At 47.8% G+C, this 18733-nt stretch overlaps 1 protein-coding gene across 1 annotated transcript in view; it reads right to left on the minus strand.

The window, feature by feature from the left end:
• The window catches only part of LOC144168940 (translation initiation factor eIF2B subunit epsilon-like), a 43753-nt gene extending 28450 nt beyond the window's left edge, over positions 1-15303 (minus strand). Inside the window, exons 1-6 of the mRNA XM_077697938.1 lie at positions 15150-15303; positions 11165-11289; positions 9881-10060; positions 7501-7669; positions 5322-5477; positions 885-970 (exon numbers count right to left, since the gene is read on the minus strand). Coding sequence (XP_077554064.1) covers positions 885-970; positions 5322-5477; positions 7501-7669; positions 9881-10060; positions 11165-11289; positions 15150-15275 — 842 coding nt within the window. The 5' untranslated portion in view covers positions 15276-15303. The remainder of the gene's footprint in view (positions 1-884; positions 971-5321; positions 5478-7500; positions 7670-9880; positions 10061-11164; positions 11290-15149) is intronic.
• Between the last annotated feature and the right edge of the window lie 3430 nt (positions 15304-18733).

Consider the following 18733-nt stretch of genomic DNA (forward strand, 5'->3'; position numbering starts at 1 on the left):
TAAAACCACCAACTCTGCCCCTGCCTCCTTGTAGAGAATACCCAGACCTGCCAACCTAGCAACATGAATATTTGGGAGATTGCAGAGGCCGAGAAGAGGTGTATTTTTTTAGTTTACATTTGGGGAGACTGCCACTGGATAGCGTTAAGGGTGTTTATTTTGAGCTGCTTTGTTCTTCCATCATGAGACAGACAGACGCAAACGTTCTGATGCCTTTTCCCTCATCTTCCTTCAGTACAGTGGCGAGCGCATTTCGGGGCCGGACTTTGTAAGCTACCATCACCATTAAGGCCGTGCCCAGATGCACGGTGCGTGCGGTACTAGGGTGTCCAGAATATACTTAGCAGCACCCTACGGTATGGTTACAAGGAGCAAAAAGTATGTGCCGAGCGCCCTTCCCCAGCACCTCAAATGTCGCAGCAGGGAAGCCAGAAGGACGCTTGTGATTAACCAACTACTTGTTGGGAGATCAGAGATAGCATTCGTACAATCGGGAGATGTGGAAGAAATTTGGGAGTCTCCCAGACAGTTCGGCAGAGCAGGCAGGTATGAATACCGGTTGTACAAGATACGTCAGTCGCACAAAGACCAGTCAGTCACCTTTGCTGCTCCAATTCAGCCATACAATGCCATCACTGTTGTTCCCCGAGGTACAACAATGTGCACCCTGTCAGGCAGGCAGGCAGACCTCCCCTCCTTTCCACTTAGGGCCCTGCTTTAGGGCCCCCCCCAATCAGTACTCACCACCTTTCTACATGAAGATACGTGTATATTCCCCCAGTCTCACCAAATACCTATTACGGAAAATCTTTTAGCTACCTTCTACACACTGTTCCAGATAAAGTTTGATAAAATGGGGGAAAAGGGGGGAGGGGGGAGCTCACCTGATGGCGTCGTACATGGCCAGGTTGCAGGCAGACGCCGCGTAGCAGCTGTCTGTGATGTGGGTGTAGATGGAGTTGCCCATGATCTGCAAGCAGTGTGCCAACAGAAAGAGGGCACTGCAAACCATCAGCACATTGCTTTTCATATCATGAAGGGTAGGTGTAGGTACAAACTCACAAACATGAAGGTTGTGCTAGAGCGAAATAGACACTCAGAGTGCTTCTAGAGTGCCCTGGGCTTTCTCAAAAATGCCCCTGCTTAGTTAAAGGAGCCATGAAGAGAAAATGCAAGTCGGTTTTATTCGAAAGATTTCGTGTTTTATAGTGCCCCCAGCGCTTGTCCGGATACAAACGGTGCTTTATTCACTGAGAAATTAAACAATTTAGGTTAAAATTTTTATTTTCCCGCTCAATCGTGCGTTTTCGTGATCCCAAGTGACATCACGGGAACCGACCGCTCTGCAGCCTAGAATACCTTCATTCACGCATCCGCCGTACAGGGTAGAGACACGTAACGCTGGCGCCGCCATGTTCGGTTGCTCGCTCGCCGCCGAAGCAAGTCATTGTGTCAAAACCGCGCTAAAATTATCGCCGCAACGCGGTTTACTGAAGAAGTTTGAATCATATTGTCTGTTTCGCGTTGCTAGGTCTCGTGGGAAACGAAAAGAATAACGCGTTGAGCCCGTTGGCCCAATTGCGGCGGCACAGGACCGTTCAAAGGTTGTCTCCACCCTGTAGCAGTGTTGGTTTGTTCCCGCGTTTCTTTACGTTCCGTAACCTAGATGGCGCCACCATACCGTGGCAAGCGTTTGGTTTGTTTTTGCCCGCATTTAAACCTGGCTTGTTTTTATTCTGGGAGAAAATATTCGTTCCCTGAAACAGTGCTCGCTCGACAAATGGGGTCACGTAAGACACCGTTGCTTGCGTCAATCGGCCAGTGTCGTCTGAGACAACCCCAAGCCCCGTAGTGCTGTGCAGCTAAACCAAAGCATGCTGTGCGCAGTACGAACAGCAGAACGCATCAGTACTTCTATGTTTACATGTGCTTTCGTAACTTCCACTGTTTGTCCCATCATTCTTATTGCTTTGTAAAGAATGTGCCCTAAATTTAAGCGCAAATCGCTCGTTCGTCTAGTTTGTAAGCTCTACCTACCGTATTTATTCGAAAATAGGTCGAGCACGACTATAGGTCGACCCCCTAAAAATTGAAGTCGCCGAAAAAAAAAATAATATATTCGATTATAGGTCGACCCATACTTTTAAGAAAAAACTTGAGGAAACTTTTTAAAACTCCCATTTATTTACAACGCGGTCACCTCACTGGTTGGAGCCACACACTGCGTCGTCGTCGGAACTTGCGCCGCATGCGCCGCAGTTCATTACCCACCCCCGCCCCCGACTGGCTTTGAAGGCTGAACGGCCAATCCTGCCTCGCAGCGCTAACTGTTGAGCTTTGGTCTGAATATCGCACGCTCCTCTTCCACGGGCAGCCGGAGTTTTTTCTCGAGAGCATCGTGCCTTCCAATTGTAGGGCCACGAAACGCACGACGCAGTCCCCTACAAGCAAAAAGTTCGTCCCGCTGTTTCCGCCATCCCCTGATCAGCTTTTCATTAACGTCTAACTCTCGCTGAGCGGCGCAGTTGTTCAAGTTCTCAGCAAACAGGATCACCCGCCGCTTAAAGTCCGACGTGACATCGCGAAATGCGCACGAGAAAAACGTTATGTGCGGAAATCACAACGAAGCAAACACAAAGAAAGCGCATGAAACGGAGAACGGGAGATAGTAGAGACAGCGAGCGAAGCAGGCAACGCCGTTCCATTCACGAGGTGGCTACGCTAGGTGGCGAAAGTCACCTTTACCCCCACCTCGCGCTAGCCGCTACCGCGGCTCCGAAGACACCAAGCCAAGCCAATCTGGCTCTCACGCCAATACGTCAGCTCGCTTATAGTGCCTAGAATATACTAGGCACTATAGTTCGGCCGCAGGTAATGCGCGATAGCCGGCAGTGACTGTGGGTGGTTTTCTTACGCTGATTGTTTTGTTATTTTTTCCCTTATTTTCTTGCCTGTCTTTGTTCTAGATGCTCCGCGCTGCCGCCTCAAATTGAGGAGCGCCGGACGCGACGGAGAAACGGATCACTCGGTGCGCTCGCCATTTTTGATCACAACTATAGGTCGAGGTTCTTCGGTCACGATTATAGGTCGACCCTCAATTTTTAAGCACATTTTCGGAAAAAAAAGGTCGACCTATATTCGAATAAATACGGTAATTTGCGTCTGCTTCTGCCAGCCTCCGCCAATCGCAGAGCTTAGCCCATGTGACATCACAGGTTCTGTTGCGGGAAATGAGCTGGTGGGTCGCATGACCATTCCCGTTTTTCCTAATTATGTAGCTTATTTGAGCGAAGTTTACGTTAAAAGTGGTGTCAGTATGATTCTAACGAGACAATCTTTTGAATGAACCAAACTTGTGTTTTCTCTTCATGGCTCCTTTAAAGAGAGCTGACCATGACACAGGCCCAGCGACAACTGTAGCAAATGAAGCACAGTGGGATTAAAGGGGTCCTGAAATACCTTCCGCCGATGCATGGATGTACATGTAACCAAATAAGACAATGTATTAGCAATCTCCTCCCGCAAGAATTTTGTTAAAGCGATGAGTATTAGCTGAGAAATCGTAAATCAAAAACCGCGCATTATCGTCGCGCCGCGTTTCCTCCTCTTTTCAACTGTTGACCGCACGCGAGCACTGCCTCCCATGATGCTGCGCTAGTCAGCGGTGACGTACTTCCGCATTACGCTCCTCCGACTGCCGTCTGCTACGGGCAAGTTTTGTTGACACCATGAATTCCGCACTCCGCTCAAGGATGGATAAGCGAACGAAAAATCTGACCGCATGTGCACATGTGCGGTGGCCTGGCCTTGCCCTTTCGCGGTGTGCGTTGCTGCAGTGCAGCACGTGACTTTTAATCGGCGGCGAACTCGCACTCGCAGCCGCTCGGGGTGGATCGTGCGCTCGGTCCCTTTCATGCACCGCGCACTGTTTATCCAAAAAGCGCCGTATCAGATGTGGCCCCGCTGGTGCCGGGTCTTATTTTGCGGTGGTGGTAATTCCTGCCGGCGCCATGTGAAAAAGACATTTTAAACCGTTACAGAACCCGTGCGCAAAACGCTTCAATCATGTGACCAGTTCAGCTTGGGGCGACGCGTGGTGGAGAGCGGCAACGTTGGCAAAACATGCTCCGGCGCGGCTCTGAGCTTTCTAGCGCTGGAGCGATCGCCTTTCTTTGACGATCTCAAACATCGGTTGCCTTGGCAACAAGGCACAAACCGCCCCAGAGGTCAGTTACGCTTGCGTGATCCCGGTTCAGCTCGGGGCCCCACCTCGCGACATGTGGGCACTGCAGTCGTACCACTCACTCTCATTAGGAAGTGTGAGATGCGTTTGGCATTACAGGAGGCGATGGTGTGTGGGTTGTGGACGCCTTTGTTTCGCGATGAAATGCGACGCTGTGCTTCTGCGGGTGGATAGTGCTTCCCATGGTCTGGATTATCTTTCTCGAGCGACGTACGACTCAACCTCGCATGGGGTATGTGAAGTGTGCGTGGCTAAAAGCCCTCTCGGCTTGCGCGCCAGAGTTAAGTGACTTGCTGTTCGTCCCCGCCAACCGCGCGCGAGGTGAGTGCCGAATTTACGACGGGCAGGAGAAGGCAACCCATCGTCTGACAATCGCGGTTCAGACTTGCAACGCATGTTGTGACGTTGTGTTCGTTCGAAACGCATCTCTGGATTGTTTTGAAGTGGAAAAAAATGTATCCGTCAAACCCGGGCATTCGGCTCAGGGCGTTCTCTGCGATTGCACGAAAGAAGTGCCACGGGGCTTCAACGCTTTCTTTATGGAACGTACTCCGGTAAGAGAATATCCATGTCGTGTTATGGCCGTGTTGCATTCAATACGAACGGTTAAGCGTTTGTTTACACTTGTTTCGTTTGTCGTAAAATGTCCAAGCACTCCGGCACTCCACTCCGCTGGCAGATCAGCCGGCGAGTCGACGCTGAGCAGACGACTCATCTCTTTGCCGGAAGTGCGTGAAAAAGCCGCCCAATAGCAGGATGTCTAGCTCATGACGAACATCGGGGAATCGATGATGTAGACATGTGAAGATGGCGGCGTCCAAAAACACGAAGGAAAGGGTGAGAAAAAAGCGACAAACTTTGCAACAAAGGTGTGAGCTTTCCGCTGCTCGTAAAAGAGTAATACCTGGCCCAGATGACCTTGACGACCCAATCTAACAATTGCGCTACTTCATTTAGTGTGCTCAAAATGCCTTTCAGGGCCCCTTTAATATAAGGGAGTCACTGCGGCAAGACCCTTCTATGTGCCTCACAAACAAGGCGAGAGGAGCAACAGAAGGAGGAGGGAAACGGCACAGACCTCCTCATGCTCCAGGATTCCACGCACAAAGTCGAGGCCCGTCTGGTAGTCGAAGTTGTCGGCGAAGATGGGCGGCACGTGGGGCGAGCATATGGCCACGTGGCAGTCCTGCAGGTCGTGCCGCAGGGACACCCGCGACTGCTCCTGGAACACGCTCTAAGAGGGGAGAGTGAAAAGGAGAAGGGCAGCGTGAGACATTGTCCGCGTATCTGCTCGCTTTGCTGCAAATGTTGCCGAAAGACGACAGTTTTCTGCCATGTAAATGCGTCTCTTCCCCACCCCACCCGCCTCTCACACTCTTTCCCTCCCATCTTGCTCTTCCCACGATAAACCCAGTGAAGATCTGCTCAATTTCATCCAGTTTCCTGCATTCCACTGCTCACATGCCATCTATTGAAACCTTTCTTTACTGTTGGTCTTCTTGGAATGCCACAACGCGGTCTCAACTCAGGCGCAAGCTCTCTTTGTATTTCTGGTTCGGAATATTGTTTTGGCACACGAAGTCTCACAGTGGGAAACAAACTTTCTGACGTGAATTTTCGTTGTGTCCCGAGTAAAAATTCTACTATATATTCGATAGTTGATTGAATAAGCAAATTTTCTAGCTACAATTTGGAAATCGTTCAATTGCACCCTATTCTCACACCTCTATAACTTGCCACTCTGTGGTTGCAATTAACGCCTTTCAGGAGCAGCTCTTCCAATTGTGTCACACTTTGGGCGTCAAGCATACTCACGACCAGCAGAATACCACACTCGTTTTTTTCTTCTTTTTTTCTGCTTTTTGCAATATCAACGACCAAAAATAAGAAGCTTCAGCAGAAAATTTGAGGCAGAAAAAGACACCCATCCAAACAAGGCAAAAATGTTACCAACGCTTCTCATAGAACAAGGGCTGCAAATTGAACAGATGTTCTGCTTTCAACGTCAAGTTCTACCCTATCTTAGCAGAGCTCTTTGGCATTGCAACTAGATACTGCAATTCAAACGTGCACTCCTGTTAGGCAACGCAGGGCAGGCTAGAAGAATACTGGCTTTTTGAAAAGCCAATTTAAAAAAAGAAAATGAAGCAGCCAAGGAATTTCAACAAACTCATCTATTGCAGAATGCGCAGAACAGCAGGGTTAAAGAAGTGGCCTTGAAGACAACATAAAAGTTTGATCTTAACAAAAAGACTACTTTGTCCTGATTGCAGTCGTACCAATTTTATTACAAACTTTATTTGTTAGGTCGGCTGTGCAACCGGAAGCAGCCGACTTAAGCCCCCACCAAGAAACAGGACTAGGCGATTGCAGTGGGGCGCCTCTGGTTCCCTTTGATCGTAGAACTTAAATGCTAACCTGCAGGTAACACACAGATAACTGTACATTTTTAGCGCCGGCCTGTATCGTACTGCGTTACTGAAGCCCAGATTACATTGCTGTAACGGGAAATTTTAAGTTTTTCAGTCTCCCTTGCATTATTTTGTTTAAAAAGGTGCCCTTTGTGGCTGGAATGAAGCTGGGTGAGTTAGTCGTAGTATTCTGTCGTAGTATCCTGTCTTCATGGCCCGTTTAAGGGGGGACATGGCTCCTAAAACAGCTTCCTTTAATTTTTAAGTAAACTCTGCGAAACTCGCCAGTCTTGCTGCTTTTTTCCGACTGATTTCAAATATGTCCTTATTTTTTGAGTCAGTCAATTAGTTACTAGGATAATTACTAAGATTAATTACTAAGATAAGTGCAGTAAGAGAATCGATTTTTTGATGCACCGCTTGGAACCAATTTTACAGCTCATTAAACTTTGGTGTTTGAAATGGGCATTCAAAATGGTTCCTTGCCACTGGTGCCACCAAGGTCCAAGCGGGGCACCAAAAAATCGATTCTCTCATTGCATTCATCAGGATTCATAGTATTCTAAAGTATAAAGATCACAGTTTTATGACCAACACTGTTTTGTCTATTGTTCCTCCAAAAATGGTTAATTATCTCTAGTTATCTCGGGAACTAACTGACTGACTCAAAAAATGATGGCATATTTGAAACCAGTGGGGAGAAAGCAGCAAGACTGGCAAGTTTCACAGAGTTTACTTAACAATTAAAGAAGCTGTTTTAGGTTCCATGCCCCTCCTTGACCTTCTCCTTCACGATGGCAAAGCAGACAGGGAGAGAGATTGGAGGGTGCCTCCTCCTCCCCTCACCAGGGGGAACTCGCACTTGCTGGTCGCCTTCACGTGGTGTAGGAGCTTGCCCGTCTCGGGGTTCAAGGCCAGCACAAAGTCGTCCTGCCGACAACGACGCCGGTGCCAGGGCGGCAGCTGCCGGAACACCAGCGTCATCAGGGCACCCTTGTCCCGAGACACCGTCTTCCTGCAGCGTCCATCCGCACAAGAGGAGTTTGCTGGGATGGGCACTCAACCCGCTACCCACATCCAGTGCTTACTTAATTAGAGCAGCCAAACACTTCCTTCCTGCAGCCACCAACTTACAATACAGCGTTCATTAACTCTTTCGTTACCGCGGAAAATTGCCCGAGTTTTAGGGGTCTAAGATAACATTTTTTTTTTTGTGCTAAACATATTCATTAAGCACATTTATCAGTGACATAAAATGAAGATGATTCAATGTCCTTTCCAAAGACACCGGTTATAACAATTTTTTATAAATAATGATTGCGAAAAAAATTATCAAATTCAAAATTTCTGTCCAGCCGTCGAAGAAAATAGAAAAAAGGAAGTTGTATAGTATAGCAAACCAGCAGTAGTAAGAAAAAATTTAGAATATACATTTTGTTTGTAAACATTTCAAAAACCCGTCCTAGAAAAAGAAATTACTTGCTCAGTACGATTTGCAAGATATAAAAGAAAATGCTAGCACGCGTGGTGCCCGTGCCTTGTGGTGAAGCCCAACCTCTATTTCAAATTTCACAAGTTTGGATGCTTTTATGGTAGAAACTTGGTGGTTTGACATAATTAAAGACGTCCATTAGTCCCCACATGATGCAAAAACACCTTACCAATGATTACGGCCAGCACAAGATTCAAGGCAAGCAAGCAATGCAAAAAAAGTCACTTGGAGATGAAACAAAACTTGGTGGTGGACACTTGTTGACATTCTGATCGTCACTTATCTGTCAGAACTTTCATTTGCAGTTTAATATCATCTCCTGACGCACTATGGTAGCCCCGATTTCAGGAATAAGGTGCGATACGCTAGAATCATGCCCAGCAAGCTTTCACGAAGCAGCTATCACGCTAAGAAGAAAGTTCAGCGCTATGAGCCTCCTGCATTGCAGCGCCACCTAACTAACATTTTCGAAAATAAACAATATCAAGCTTGTTGGAGACTTTGTGAAAATAGGCAGTTCTACTAAGCAGCAAAACTAGACCTCCGGAAATACCCTCGTATGGAAATGAAACTGACTGGTAAAAAGTTGGCGGTGTTCAAGGCTGATTGGAAGCACCCTCCTTGTCTGAACTGATATCCATGACTTGATGTTATCTTTCGATTTTCAGCTGAAGCTGTTATCGCAGAAGTAAGGCGTGGGTGATGTCCAATTACCAGCGGCGTACATTTTTCGAGGAACAGTAGTGGGCGACGGAGGCGCCATGACGAATTGGATTGAAGTTGGATTGGACTACGTAGTAGCGCCAGTTATATATTTCACAATGCAAAAACAAAACCGAAACTGCTGGAAATTGGCTGAAAATGCCAGATCCAGTTGTCAGACACACGAGGGACCTTCAGAAATAAGCTGCGGCAGAATTATAAACCTACCCTTTCTCCGAACCAAAAATCACTAGTGAATAGCTGGTGTCATTTTCAAGTAATTATCACCTCTCACCGCGGTCGGATTACAAAGCTGACAACATAATTTGGTATTTCACTTGCTAGGAGCCCTTTGATAAAAAGTATTGAAGGTTATGCTGCATAACCACAAGTGGCATGCGTTTTTGCCAAGTGCAGCAGCTACACCCCCTTTCAAAAACACGCACACCTAAGCTGGCAAAAAACGCCTTAAAAAATCTCAGTGTCACCGGAGTGGGAAAATTTAAACTGATTCTAAAAGCGCAGTGCCTAGACTAACCACTGGGGTGCAGTAGGTGTATGAGAAACTACTACAACATGTCGAAACCGGCAATATAAAGCATCGATCACCAGTGATCAATTCGAATAGCCGCAGTAACGAAAGAGTTAAGGGGTAGTCTGGGCAGGGCATTCTCTAGGGACTATGCAGTACGTATGAGAGCACCAAGCGACCACACGGCAACTTCAGAACCCAATCCCGTCCCATCATAGCTTTTCTTGGCAGCCATTTACCACAGAATAGTGCCCCTGAGACTTGTATCTCCCAATGTCCTGGAAATGTTGTAACGTACAACTCAAGCAAAAGCAAAGGCAGCAGGACTTCCAGCTCAAGAAACGACAACAACAACAAAAAAAAGCATGCCCTAGAGGAACACTGTGCCGCCCCATATCATCTTGATTCGGGTGAGGGTGGGGAGCGTAAGGAATCCGAAGTGAAGTGTGGAGCCTCTGTTCGGCAACCCCATTGCGGCCGTATGCAGACAGGGTGCTTACCTGTGCTCCTCGATGATGGGCCTCAGTGGCACGTTCCCCACCACGGCTCCATCAACCAGGACAAAGTCCGAACGGATCAGGGCCTTGGCGTCCAGGTCACGGATCATGTCGCCCACCGACAGGTAGTCCTCCGAGGACAGCACGCTCACGCTCATCTCGCCATCGGACCACTTGGACTCCCTGAGAGGATTCCGAGAGGAGGCAGCCATCTTGTGCCTACTCATGGTACACTCGGGTACAGCGTAAAAATGACAACAGAAGTTCCGAGGTCAACAGAGGTTGACCTCTTCGCCGCAGCCGGCAGTGCCTCCGCGTGGCACAAAGAGTGCGTTACTGGAAGCGTTTTGAACATGACACGAGTTGTTTCCGTTATTTTTCAGACTTAGTTGACTTACAAACTACAGCAGCGACGACAAACAAACTAGGTGAGAAAAGGCAGATGTTATGCATTATGCACAATCTCCTTCCAAAATGCATGTGCGAATTGACATCATGGGCCCGTCGCTTCGGCAGTGTCACACTACATGAGCTATTGCCGTTCTCAACTTGTATCCAGATGATACTGATAATGATGTTGTTGTTGTTGATGGTGTTTGTCTAGTTAAAAATACAGCAAAATACAGTAGTGGCATCTTTAGGTTCTTCAACTGTCTCGTGTGTTTTTTCTCACTGCCACTATTACACCTCAAGGCGGTGGTGGGTACAAGAGGACCACACTTACATAAATCTCATGACCGCACTTCAACGCGAAGACAAAACACCTGACTGAAACAAACAGTGCTCACCACTTGGGCAATCGGTTTAAGATTGCTTACTAGCTGCAATTTGTGGTTGTTTGAAAACATGCAAGATACATATACGTACACTTAATTTTAGATTTTCAGATTTCTAGGTTTGTGTTCCTTTCAGAATGAGATGCATTAATCCACTTCCCCAACTCAAGCTTTCATGTCGCAAAATGTAGTGACAAACCTGTCTACATATATGTTTATAAAAAAACTTCATGCACTTTTCTGTTTTTTGGTGTTTCAATGGCCGCAAAACTGATGTTGCCTTACCTATCTATGTTGTTTTGTCTGTAGTACCCCCCCCCACTGTAATGCCTCAGGCACTGCAGTATAGTGTAAATAAATAAATAAATTACATCTGTATTCCCGAAAGCTGTAATCAACTTGTAAGGGCAAACATTTTTACATGTTAGTGACCCTTTGTGCAAACAGTGCTCAATACAAGAACACACCCCTGCCCAGCAGGCTGAAGTTATCAGCACCTGCAGGAACTGACCTGATGTAGTCTCTGATTTTGTCAGCATGGGAGCCACAGAAGATGAAGGTCTCCTGAATGCCCTCGGTGCACAGGTACTGGAGGGTGTACTCGATAAGTGGGCGGTTGACCAGAGGCATAAGCACCTGAGTCGGCAATAAGGAAAGAAAAAACGCCAGCACTGTAAAACTTCTCCCCAATGAGGCACTTAAAGGGGGACATGGCTCTTAAAACAATTTATTTTAATTTCGAAGTGAACTCAGTGAAACTTGTCAGCCTTGCTGCTTTTTTCCCACTGATTACAAATATATCCTTATTTTTTGAGTAAGTCAATTATTTACCAAGATAATTAGAGATAATTAGTCATCTTGGGAGGAACAATAGACAAAACAGTGTTAGCCATAAAACTGTAGTCTTTATATTTTACTACTATGAAGCCTGGCGAGTGCAATGAGAGAAACAGGTTTTTGATGCGCCGCTTGGAACTAATTTTACAGCTCATTAAACTTTGGTGTTTGAAATGGGCATTCAAAATGGTTCCTTGCCACTGGTGCCACCAAGGTTTAATGAGGTGTAGAATTAGTTCCAAACAGTGCATCAAAGAACCGATTCTCTTATTGCACTCAACAGGGTTCTTAGTATTGGAAAATATAAAGATTACAGTTCTTGATTGATTGTAGGGTTTAACGCGCCGACGCAACGCAGGCGATGAGGTGCGCCGTAGTGGAGGGCTCCGGATTGATTTTGACCACCTGGGGATCTTTAACGTGCGCTGAAATCTCATACACACGGGCATTTTTGCTTTTCGCCTCCATCAGAAAAGCGGCCGCCGCGGCCGGGAATCGAACCCGCGACCTCGTGCTCAGCAGCGCAACGCCTTAGCCACTGAGCCACCGCGGCGGGTAAAGATTACAGTTCTATGACCAACACTGTTTTGTATACTGTTCCTCCAAAAATGACCAATGAACTCTAATTCTCTTGGTATATAATTGACTTACTCAAAAAATAAGGACATATTTGAAATCAGTAGGAAAAAACTGCAAGACTGACAAGTTTCACAGAGTTTACTTACCAATTAAAGGAAACTGTTTTAAGAGCAGTGTCCCGCTCAAGCCAATTTGCCCAACCCTTATTTGTGACTCGCTACGAGTAATCGTCTTAGCTCTTTTCTGACACTTGGGAGGAGAGAAAGCCCTGAACGACTTTTGTGGATGACTCAAAACTACACCAAGGTAGTTGAGCAAGTTCAAAATACGGTATGGCACTATCGCAGTCTTCTCAACCCTATTTTCCACCTACTTCATGGGTCTTACCAACTTTAACATTTGTTTGGTGGGCCTCTCTTACAGGAACCACAAAGAAAATACACATTACTGTTTTATTTCAAAGGTCCTGTGACTTTCTCAGCTCCATTCTGGCCCCACAGACATTGCTTTCATGAAGAAAATATCACCAACGTTGACACCATTTTTAATTTCCCACTGCAAGCGTCAGCAGCGAAACCATCGTGTAGATATCAAAAACACAGTAACCTAAAACTTAGTAAGCAAGGTCGGACGGAACCACGGCACCAACACAACAGCAGAATCACGTCTATTGACGGCGTCTTTTGTTGGCAGCAGCTAGTCACACAGCCCATTCCCCGTGACGTCATCAGGTCAGTGCGAAAAAGCGTCTAGTGAGTTGCCACCTCAGTAAATGCGCATTCCTCGTCTTAAATTGTATTTTTTTTTTTTGTAACTTGCACTTTGATTTCACAGTCGCTTTAATAAAGCCAGAACAGGTCAGTTATCCCGCCGTAAGCAAATGGGGTGAAACGTCGCAAAACGGGAATGACACTTTGCACGAACTTCTCCCGCAAGAATATGCGTGTAAGGCTGGCCGGTAGTTTCTCCTCATTAGCTTGCTGTGGTCACGTGATTTGTGCCGGCATGCTGCATGATAACGCCCTTTGCCAGCAGACACCTTTCTTTAGCGAGCTGCTGTCGAGCGAAGAGTGCCGACCTTTCGCGCTATTATTTGCCAGCAGCTTCCGCCAAATGAAGGGTGCCGGCCTTTTGCACTAGGATAATTATTTACTGGCAGCTTGATTTAACTAAAGATCATATTCTGGGTGCACTTTAAACGCGTCGTGACGACGCAAACAATCGAAATAATCCACGCAGTCGTACTGTCACGACAGTTGTACCTTCGCAAGTAAAGTGTGCTGGCATTTTGTGTCAGAATAATTATTGGTACTGACTACAGTGACGGGGCCCGTCGCTTTAAAATCTGCACTAAAGTGACGGGGCCCCCTCAATATAACAAAGTCAAAACCAGCCGATTAGCCGCCGTTTCTCGTTCAGGGATTTGGTGTAGTGGTTCAGCCGCTGGCTACAGACGTAGTCCGTGGTTCGATTATAGCATCGTGTTTTTTTATTTTTTTTGTGTGTGTGTGTGTGTGGCCGCGTGGTTAGCGTTTTGCAACAGCAAAACAATTCACGCGGTGAGAGCAGTCGGTCTTGGTTTTTTACTCAAGCGGCCGAACCACTCCCGCTCACTGGAGCCAAGGCCGACGTAGCCATCGCCAGTTATGCCCGATCTCCTGTAATTATTACCAGTGATTAATCATTAGTAGTGACTCTGGCTAGTCAGTGAGCGGAAGCGGTTTGGCCGGTTAGGTAAAACTCAAGACCGACGTACTGCTCTCGCTGAAATATTCTGAAGCGGGGGTCGGGTGGTGGCTTGGAGATCCGTTCGGATAAAGCTAGAGTTAGTCCGACCATCTGTATTTATTAATAATGATTAATAATTATCAGTGATTCTGGCTAGTCAGTGAGCGGTAGCGGTTTGGCTGGTTGGATAAAAATCAAGAGATACTGCTCTCAACGCGAGTTGCATTTCCTCTGGGCGGAACTTTAGGGGGCCCCGTCACTGTAGTGCAGATTTTAAAGTGACGGGGCCCCGTCACTGTAGTCAGTACCATAATTATTTGCCCTGAGAGCACAACTGCCGTGAGAGCACAACCAGGTGGGTTATTTCGCCTATATGTGCCGTCACAGCGCGTTTAAAGTGGATACGTAGAATATGACCATTAGTGAAATCAAGCTGCCAGTAAATAATTACCCTTCATTTGATGGAGGATCGATGTGCCGTTTCTAAGCCAAACAACCAGCAATAATTAGACAGCTCGCGACAGAAAACTGCCGGCGACACCACAACCGGACAGCGTGTTTTCAGTAAAGCTAGAATATGCCTTAGCTAAACGAAGCTGCCGGCAAATAATAGCTCACAGCGCAAACGGCCGGCACTCTTCGCTCGACGGCAGCTTGCTCAAGAAAAGTGTTCAACTGTGTGCCGGCAAAACGCGTTCTCATGCAGCATGCCGGCACTAATCACGTGACCACAGCAAGCCAATGAAATGAGACTGCCGGCCAACTTTCGCTTGCGCGGGTCGGCCGGCTGCCGGCCGAATATCCACTCCCCGGAACATCCAACATCATAATGTTGAGCCATTCACCACAAGAGATCATTTCACAGAAGGCAAAAAACGGCGACAGATAAAGCGTAAAAACACCTTTTGTAATGCGTTCCCGAAACCGAAAGGACGGCGGAAACTGCCCACCACAGCGCACCGGGACCTTATTATAACGGGTTTGCTTTGCAGTCAGAAACAGTAGTGGCACAGCCCGATTTACGAACATGCGTCTGGCTCAGCCCAGCCCCATGTAAGGGATTACTAGATCAGTGGAGCCGCTAATTAGTGGATGAGTGGAACGCAGCATATGGTATTGTGTCAAGCAAGCTTGGTCACTGACAAACCAACATCAATTAAAGATTTTATAATGCGTTGAATCAGGGCAAAACCGTCGTATTACGAGAGGACCGGGGATGAAACAGGTATTTCACCGGAATAATCTAGAAGCGCGAGACCGCAGTTTTGACAACACGGAACTTGGATGCAACTGCGGCAAGAGCGCACTACGAAACAACAACGAAGAAAAAATTCCCAGCAAGGGATGTTTACCCATGGGTGATCCTTTGTGATGGGAGCGAAGCAGTCATTGAAGTTGTCGGCAGTTACGACAGCCTGGAGTATTTCCTCCTGCTTCAAATCGCTCTTGCCAAGTTTCTTTACCGTGGAGGCCACCATTTTTGCAATTGGTGTCGATCACGCTTGGCCTAAGCGGCCTAAGTTGGCACTCGTTCATTGCCTCCATTAGAGTGAACTAGAATATTCTCACTCTACCTCCATGTTGAGATGCGCGCAAAATTTGTGATATCTTTTAAAAATAATAAAATAAATAGCTCTAGTTGTGTCACTTACAGACTTTGGATTTTCTCCTGACAAGACTAAAGCATTTCGTCATAGAGATAATATACTCTAGAGGGAAAGCGCGCCGCTGAGCCAATGCATTGGAACCGTACGACACACGGTAGCAGACATGATACAACAATTTGAAGGTTGCCAGCTGAGTTTTTGCTTACTAAAAACGGCGAAAGCGATGGGTTGTAATCTGGCAACGTGCTACTGTGGCATTGACAGCGGGCTCTCGGGAGGGGTTACAAGAGCTCCTGGATCGGTGCACAGGGCAGGGAGAACATTTGGGGCTGCGGTTCAGTGCCCGTAAATGTGCGGTACTCCGATGGGGGGTGGCCGGAGGAGAGGGTGATGTGGAGCCGGTGATGCTACAGGACAAGGCACTACCGTTTGCATCCTCGTACAAGTACCTCGGAGTTGTTTTCTCGACGGAGGCGGACTATCTGTCAAGGTACGAACAACTGCTACGAGAGAAAGCGCGGAGAGGACAGAATGTGTTGAAGGCCAGGATTCTGTGGTCTTTCAACCGTATGGAGGTGATCCGGAGTTTGTGGAAGGCGGCAATGGTTCCGGGCCTTACATACGCCGGTGCGGTTCTATGCCCCTCGGCTGCCACAAAGGAGTACCTGGAACGCCGCCAGAGGGAGGTGGGAAGGCTGGCCCTGGGGTCGCACCGCACCACACCGAACGAAGCGGTGCAGGGCGACATGGGGTGGTCGTCTTTTGCGGCCCGGGAGGCGACAGCAAAGCTCTCATTTGAAATGCGAGCTTGGACCTTGGGGGAGACGAACTGGGTCTACCGAGTGCGTCGGTCCCTTCTTTTCACGGCACGGTCCACGCGCTGGACGAAACGAGTGCGCGCGTTGTCGGAAAAGTATGGAGTGCCACTACCAGCCCTGTGTAACCTAAAGGACACAACCATGACAAGGGCCAAGGTGCGTGAGCGTGTGTCGCAGGTGGAAACCCAGCAGTGGGCCGGCAGGGCCGCAGCCAAGCCAGCGCTACATTTCTACGTCGCCCACAAGAGAGAGATACGTTGTGAAGGCTTCTATGACAACGCAAGCGGGAGTGGCCTTCTGTTCGAAGCGCGATCTGGGACGCTGCGAACAAGGCGGTGGCAGGTGTCATGTGGGACGGCGGAGAGCGCCATCTGTGAACTCTGTGGCGAAGAAGAGGAGTCCATAGAACACGTCGTGCTGTCCTGCCCGCGGCTGGAGCCCCAACAGCCCAGTGGGGTGTCGCTGGAGCAGGCATTGGGGTTCGGACAGACTGGGCCGTCAGGGGGCGCGGCGGCTACTAGTGATGGACGTGACCGAGGAGCAGTGACGGCCATCATCGACCGGACTAAGCGTAGACTGGAGGTGTGGAGGAGCCGGACAATGGCGTGGGTGGGAAACAATAGGGGTGGGGGGCCAGGTGCAGAAGTGTAATCAACCTGCTATGACACTCACGGGTGTGCTCGGGGAGTGTCAACCCGTTTCAAAGGGGTATAGCTACAGATCCAATCCAATCCAATCCAATTTCCGCGTCCGGCTAGCAAAGCATGCCGGGATTAATTGTAACATGGCGGACCGCTGGCCAGGCGGATTTTGTGTAGGCGGCGTCGACAGCATCAACAGCATTGCGTAGTTTATCTCCTGTGGGTAGGTAACCGACGTGTTTTCGGTTTAGCGTACGTGTGACTCATATGTACTGAGACTATTTGAGCAAGATGTGGCAACGCTCAAACAACACTTGCGCGCAAGCTCGAATGCGACTGATCGCATGCGCGAGGACGCCAAGGAGTCTGCTGATCCGTACTGGGCGCACAGAAAAATGAATCTCCGTATGATCTCCGTGCATGTTTGCGCTGTGCCGCTTTTTTTGCCATTCTGTGACATTTTGCGAGTCGCTCAATGCTTTTAAAACAACGTGAAGTGAACTGTCGCTTTAGCTCAATGTAAAACCTTTGTTTACACACACACAAAAAAAACATCGCATGGGCCAACGCTGGTATTGCCGGTGAGTCGCGGCGAAGCACAGGATCGAAAGATCGCGGTCGATCGCAGGCCAACAGACTGGAAGAATGCATGCCAAGGGAGTATGCGGAATACAGTCCGCGGCGTGTCCCGTTTTCCTTTCTGTCTGTATTCGTCAAGTTCTAGCTGCTTTCCACCACTTCAAAGGGAAAGCTTGCGGGACTGAATGCGAGTATTGAATGGGCAGTAATTTACCGCACAGAGCGCGTGAGAAGACAACACTGACTTGTTGATTTATTGTGACTGATTAGAAAAGAAACCGCATTTTGTTACCTATTTTTTCGTTCTACCTTCACGAACGATTGCGCGAAAGTTCGAAGCACGAAGGGCTGTAAGAAGTTCCATTAATAAAACAACTGGAACCGAGCGATTATAAAAGCTCTTTTTATTTCTCTTCGAACGGGAACCATCGCTGGCTGCCACTCCGTAGCCTGTAGTGAACTTGCGGTAGTCAAGGTCAAATCGGAATCGCTGTTCTGGCGTCAGTTCAGGGCCAATAGATAAGGTGCTTAACGTGAAGAAACGAATGACGGCTTCGCAAGCGCCCGGGGAGGCAGTTGCTCAGCGCGTGCATCCTAGTTGTATAACTTGTATACGTTTTGCACGCACGCAGATCTGAGCCGGAGACTGCACACACACACTGCGCAAGTCAGGCGCCAGGGCCTCGCCACCTCCTAGCACACTTAAAAAAATCGAAACCAAAACTGAAGTACGAACTTACTCTTTCTCCACTAATTAGAGCTTAATTACACTAAACAGTTTTTATGAAGCTAGTTTTAATTACTGAGGCAATTATTTGTAACTATTTTGCTTCAGTTCTTTGTTTTAGTTAAATAATTACGGCAGAAGTTTTTAGAAGGCTGAATACAATTGATCTGGAAACCATGAGAATTGTATCATGTCAGCGCCCACGATTCGTACGGTCTCAGACGGTCTCAGAGCTCGCTTTACCCCCCTGCATTTCGTCATCCACTGTTGCATAATGACCAAAAGTAAAGTTTGTGTTTGCACTCCATAGACGGGTTCAAACATTCTTTGCATCGTTCACCAAAACAGTATTTATTTTATGATGCCTGTTGCAGAGAGAAACCATGCCACTTCTGCGACAGCAGTGACAACGAATTACGCGACGAGAGCTTCGCCGCTGCGACATTCCACAATAAAACACAATAAAAACAACGTGCTCTACTCTCGCTACCAGACCACTGCTCGGTGGTGATCTCTGCGCCCTCAAGCGTATTTCTTTTTTCTTTTTTTTTTTTTTCTTTTTTT

The sequence above is a fragment of the Haemaphysalis longicornis genome, unplaced genomic scaffold (assembly GCF_048455015.1).
Source record: "Haemaphysalis longicornis isolate Haplotype H1 unplaced genomic scaffold, Haemaphysalis longicornis Haplotype H1 scaffold_2, whole genome shotgun sequence".
Classification (NCBI taxonomy): Eukaryota; Metazoa; Arthropoda; class Arachnida; order Ixodida; family Ixodidae; genus Haemaphysalis; species Haemaphysalis longicornis.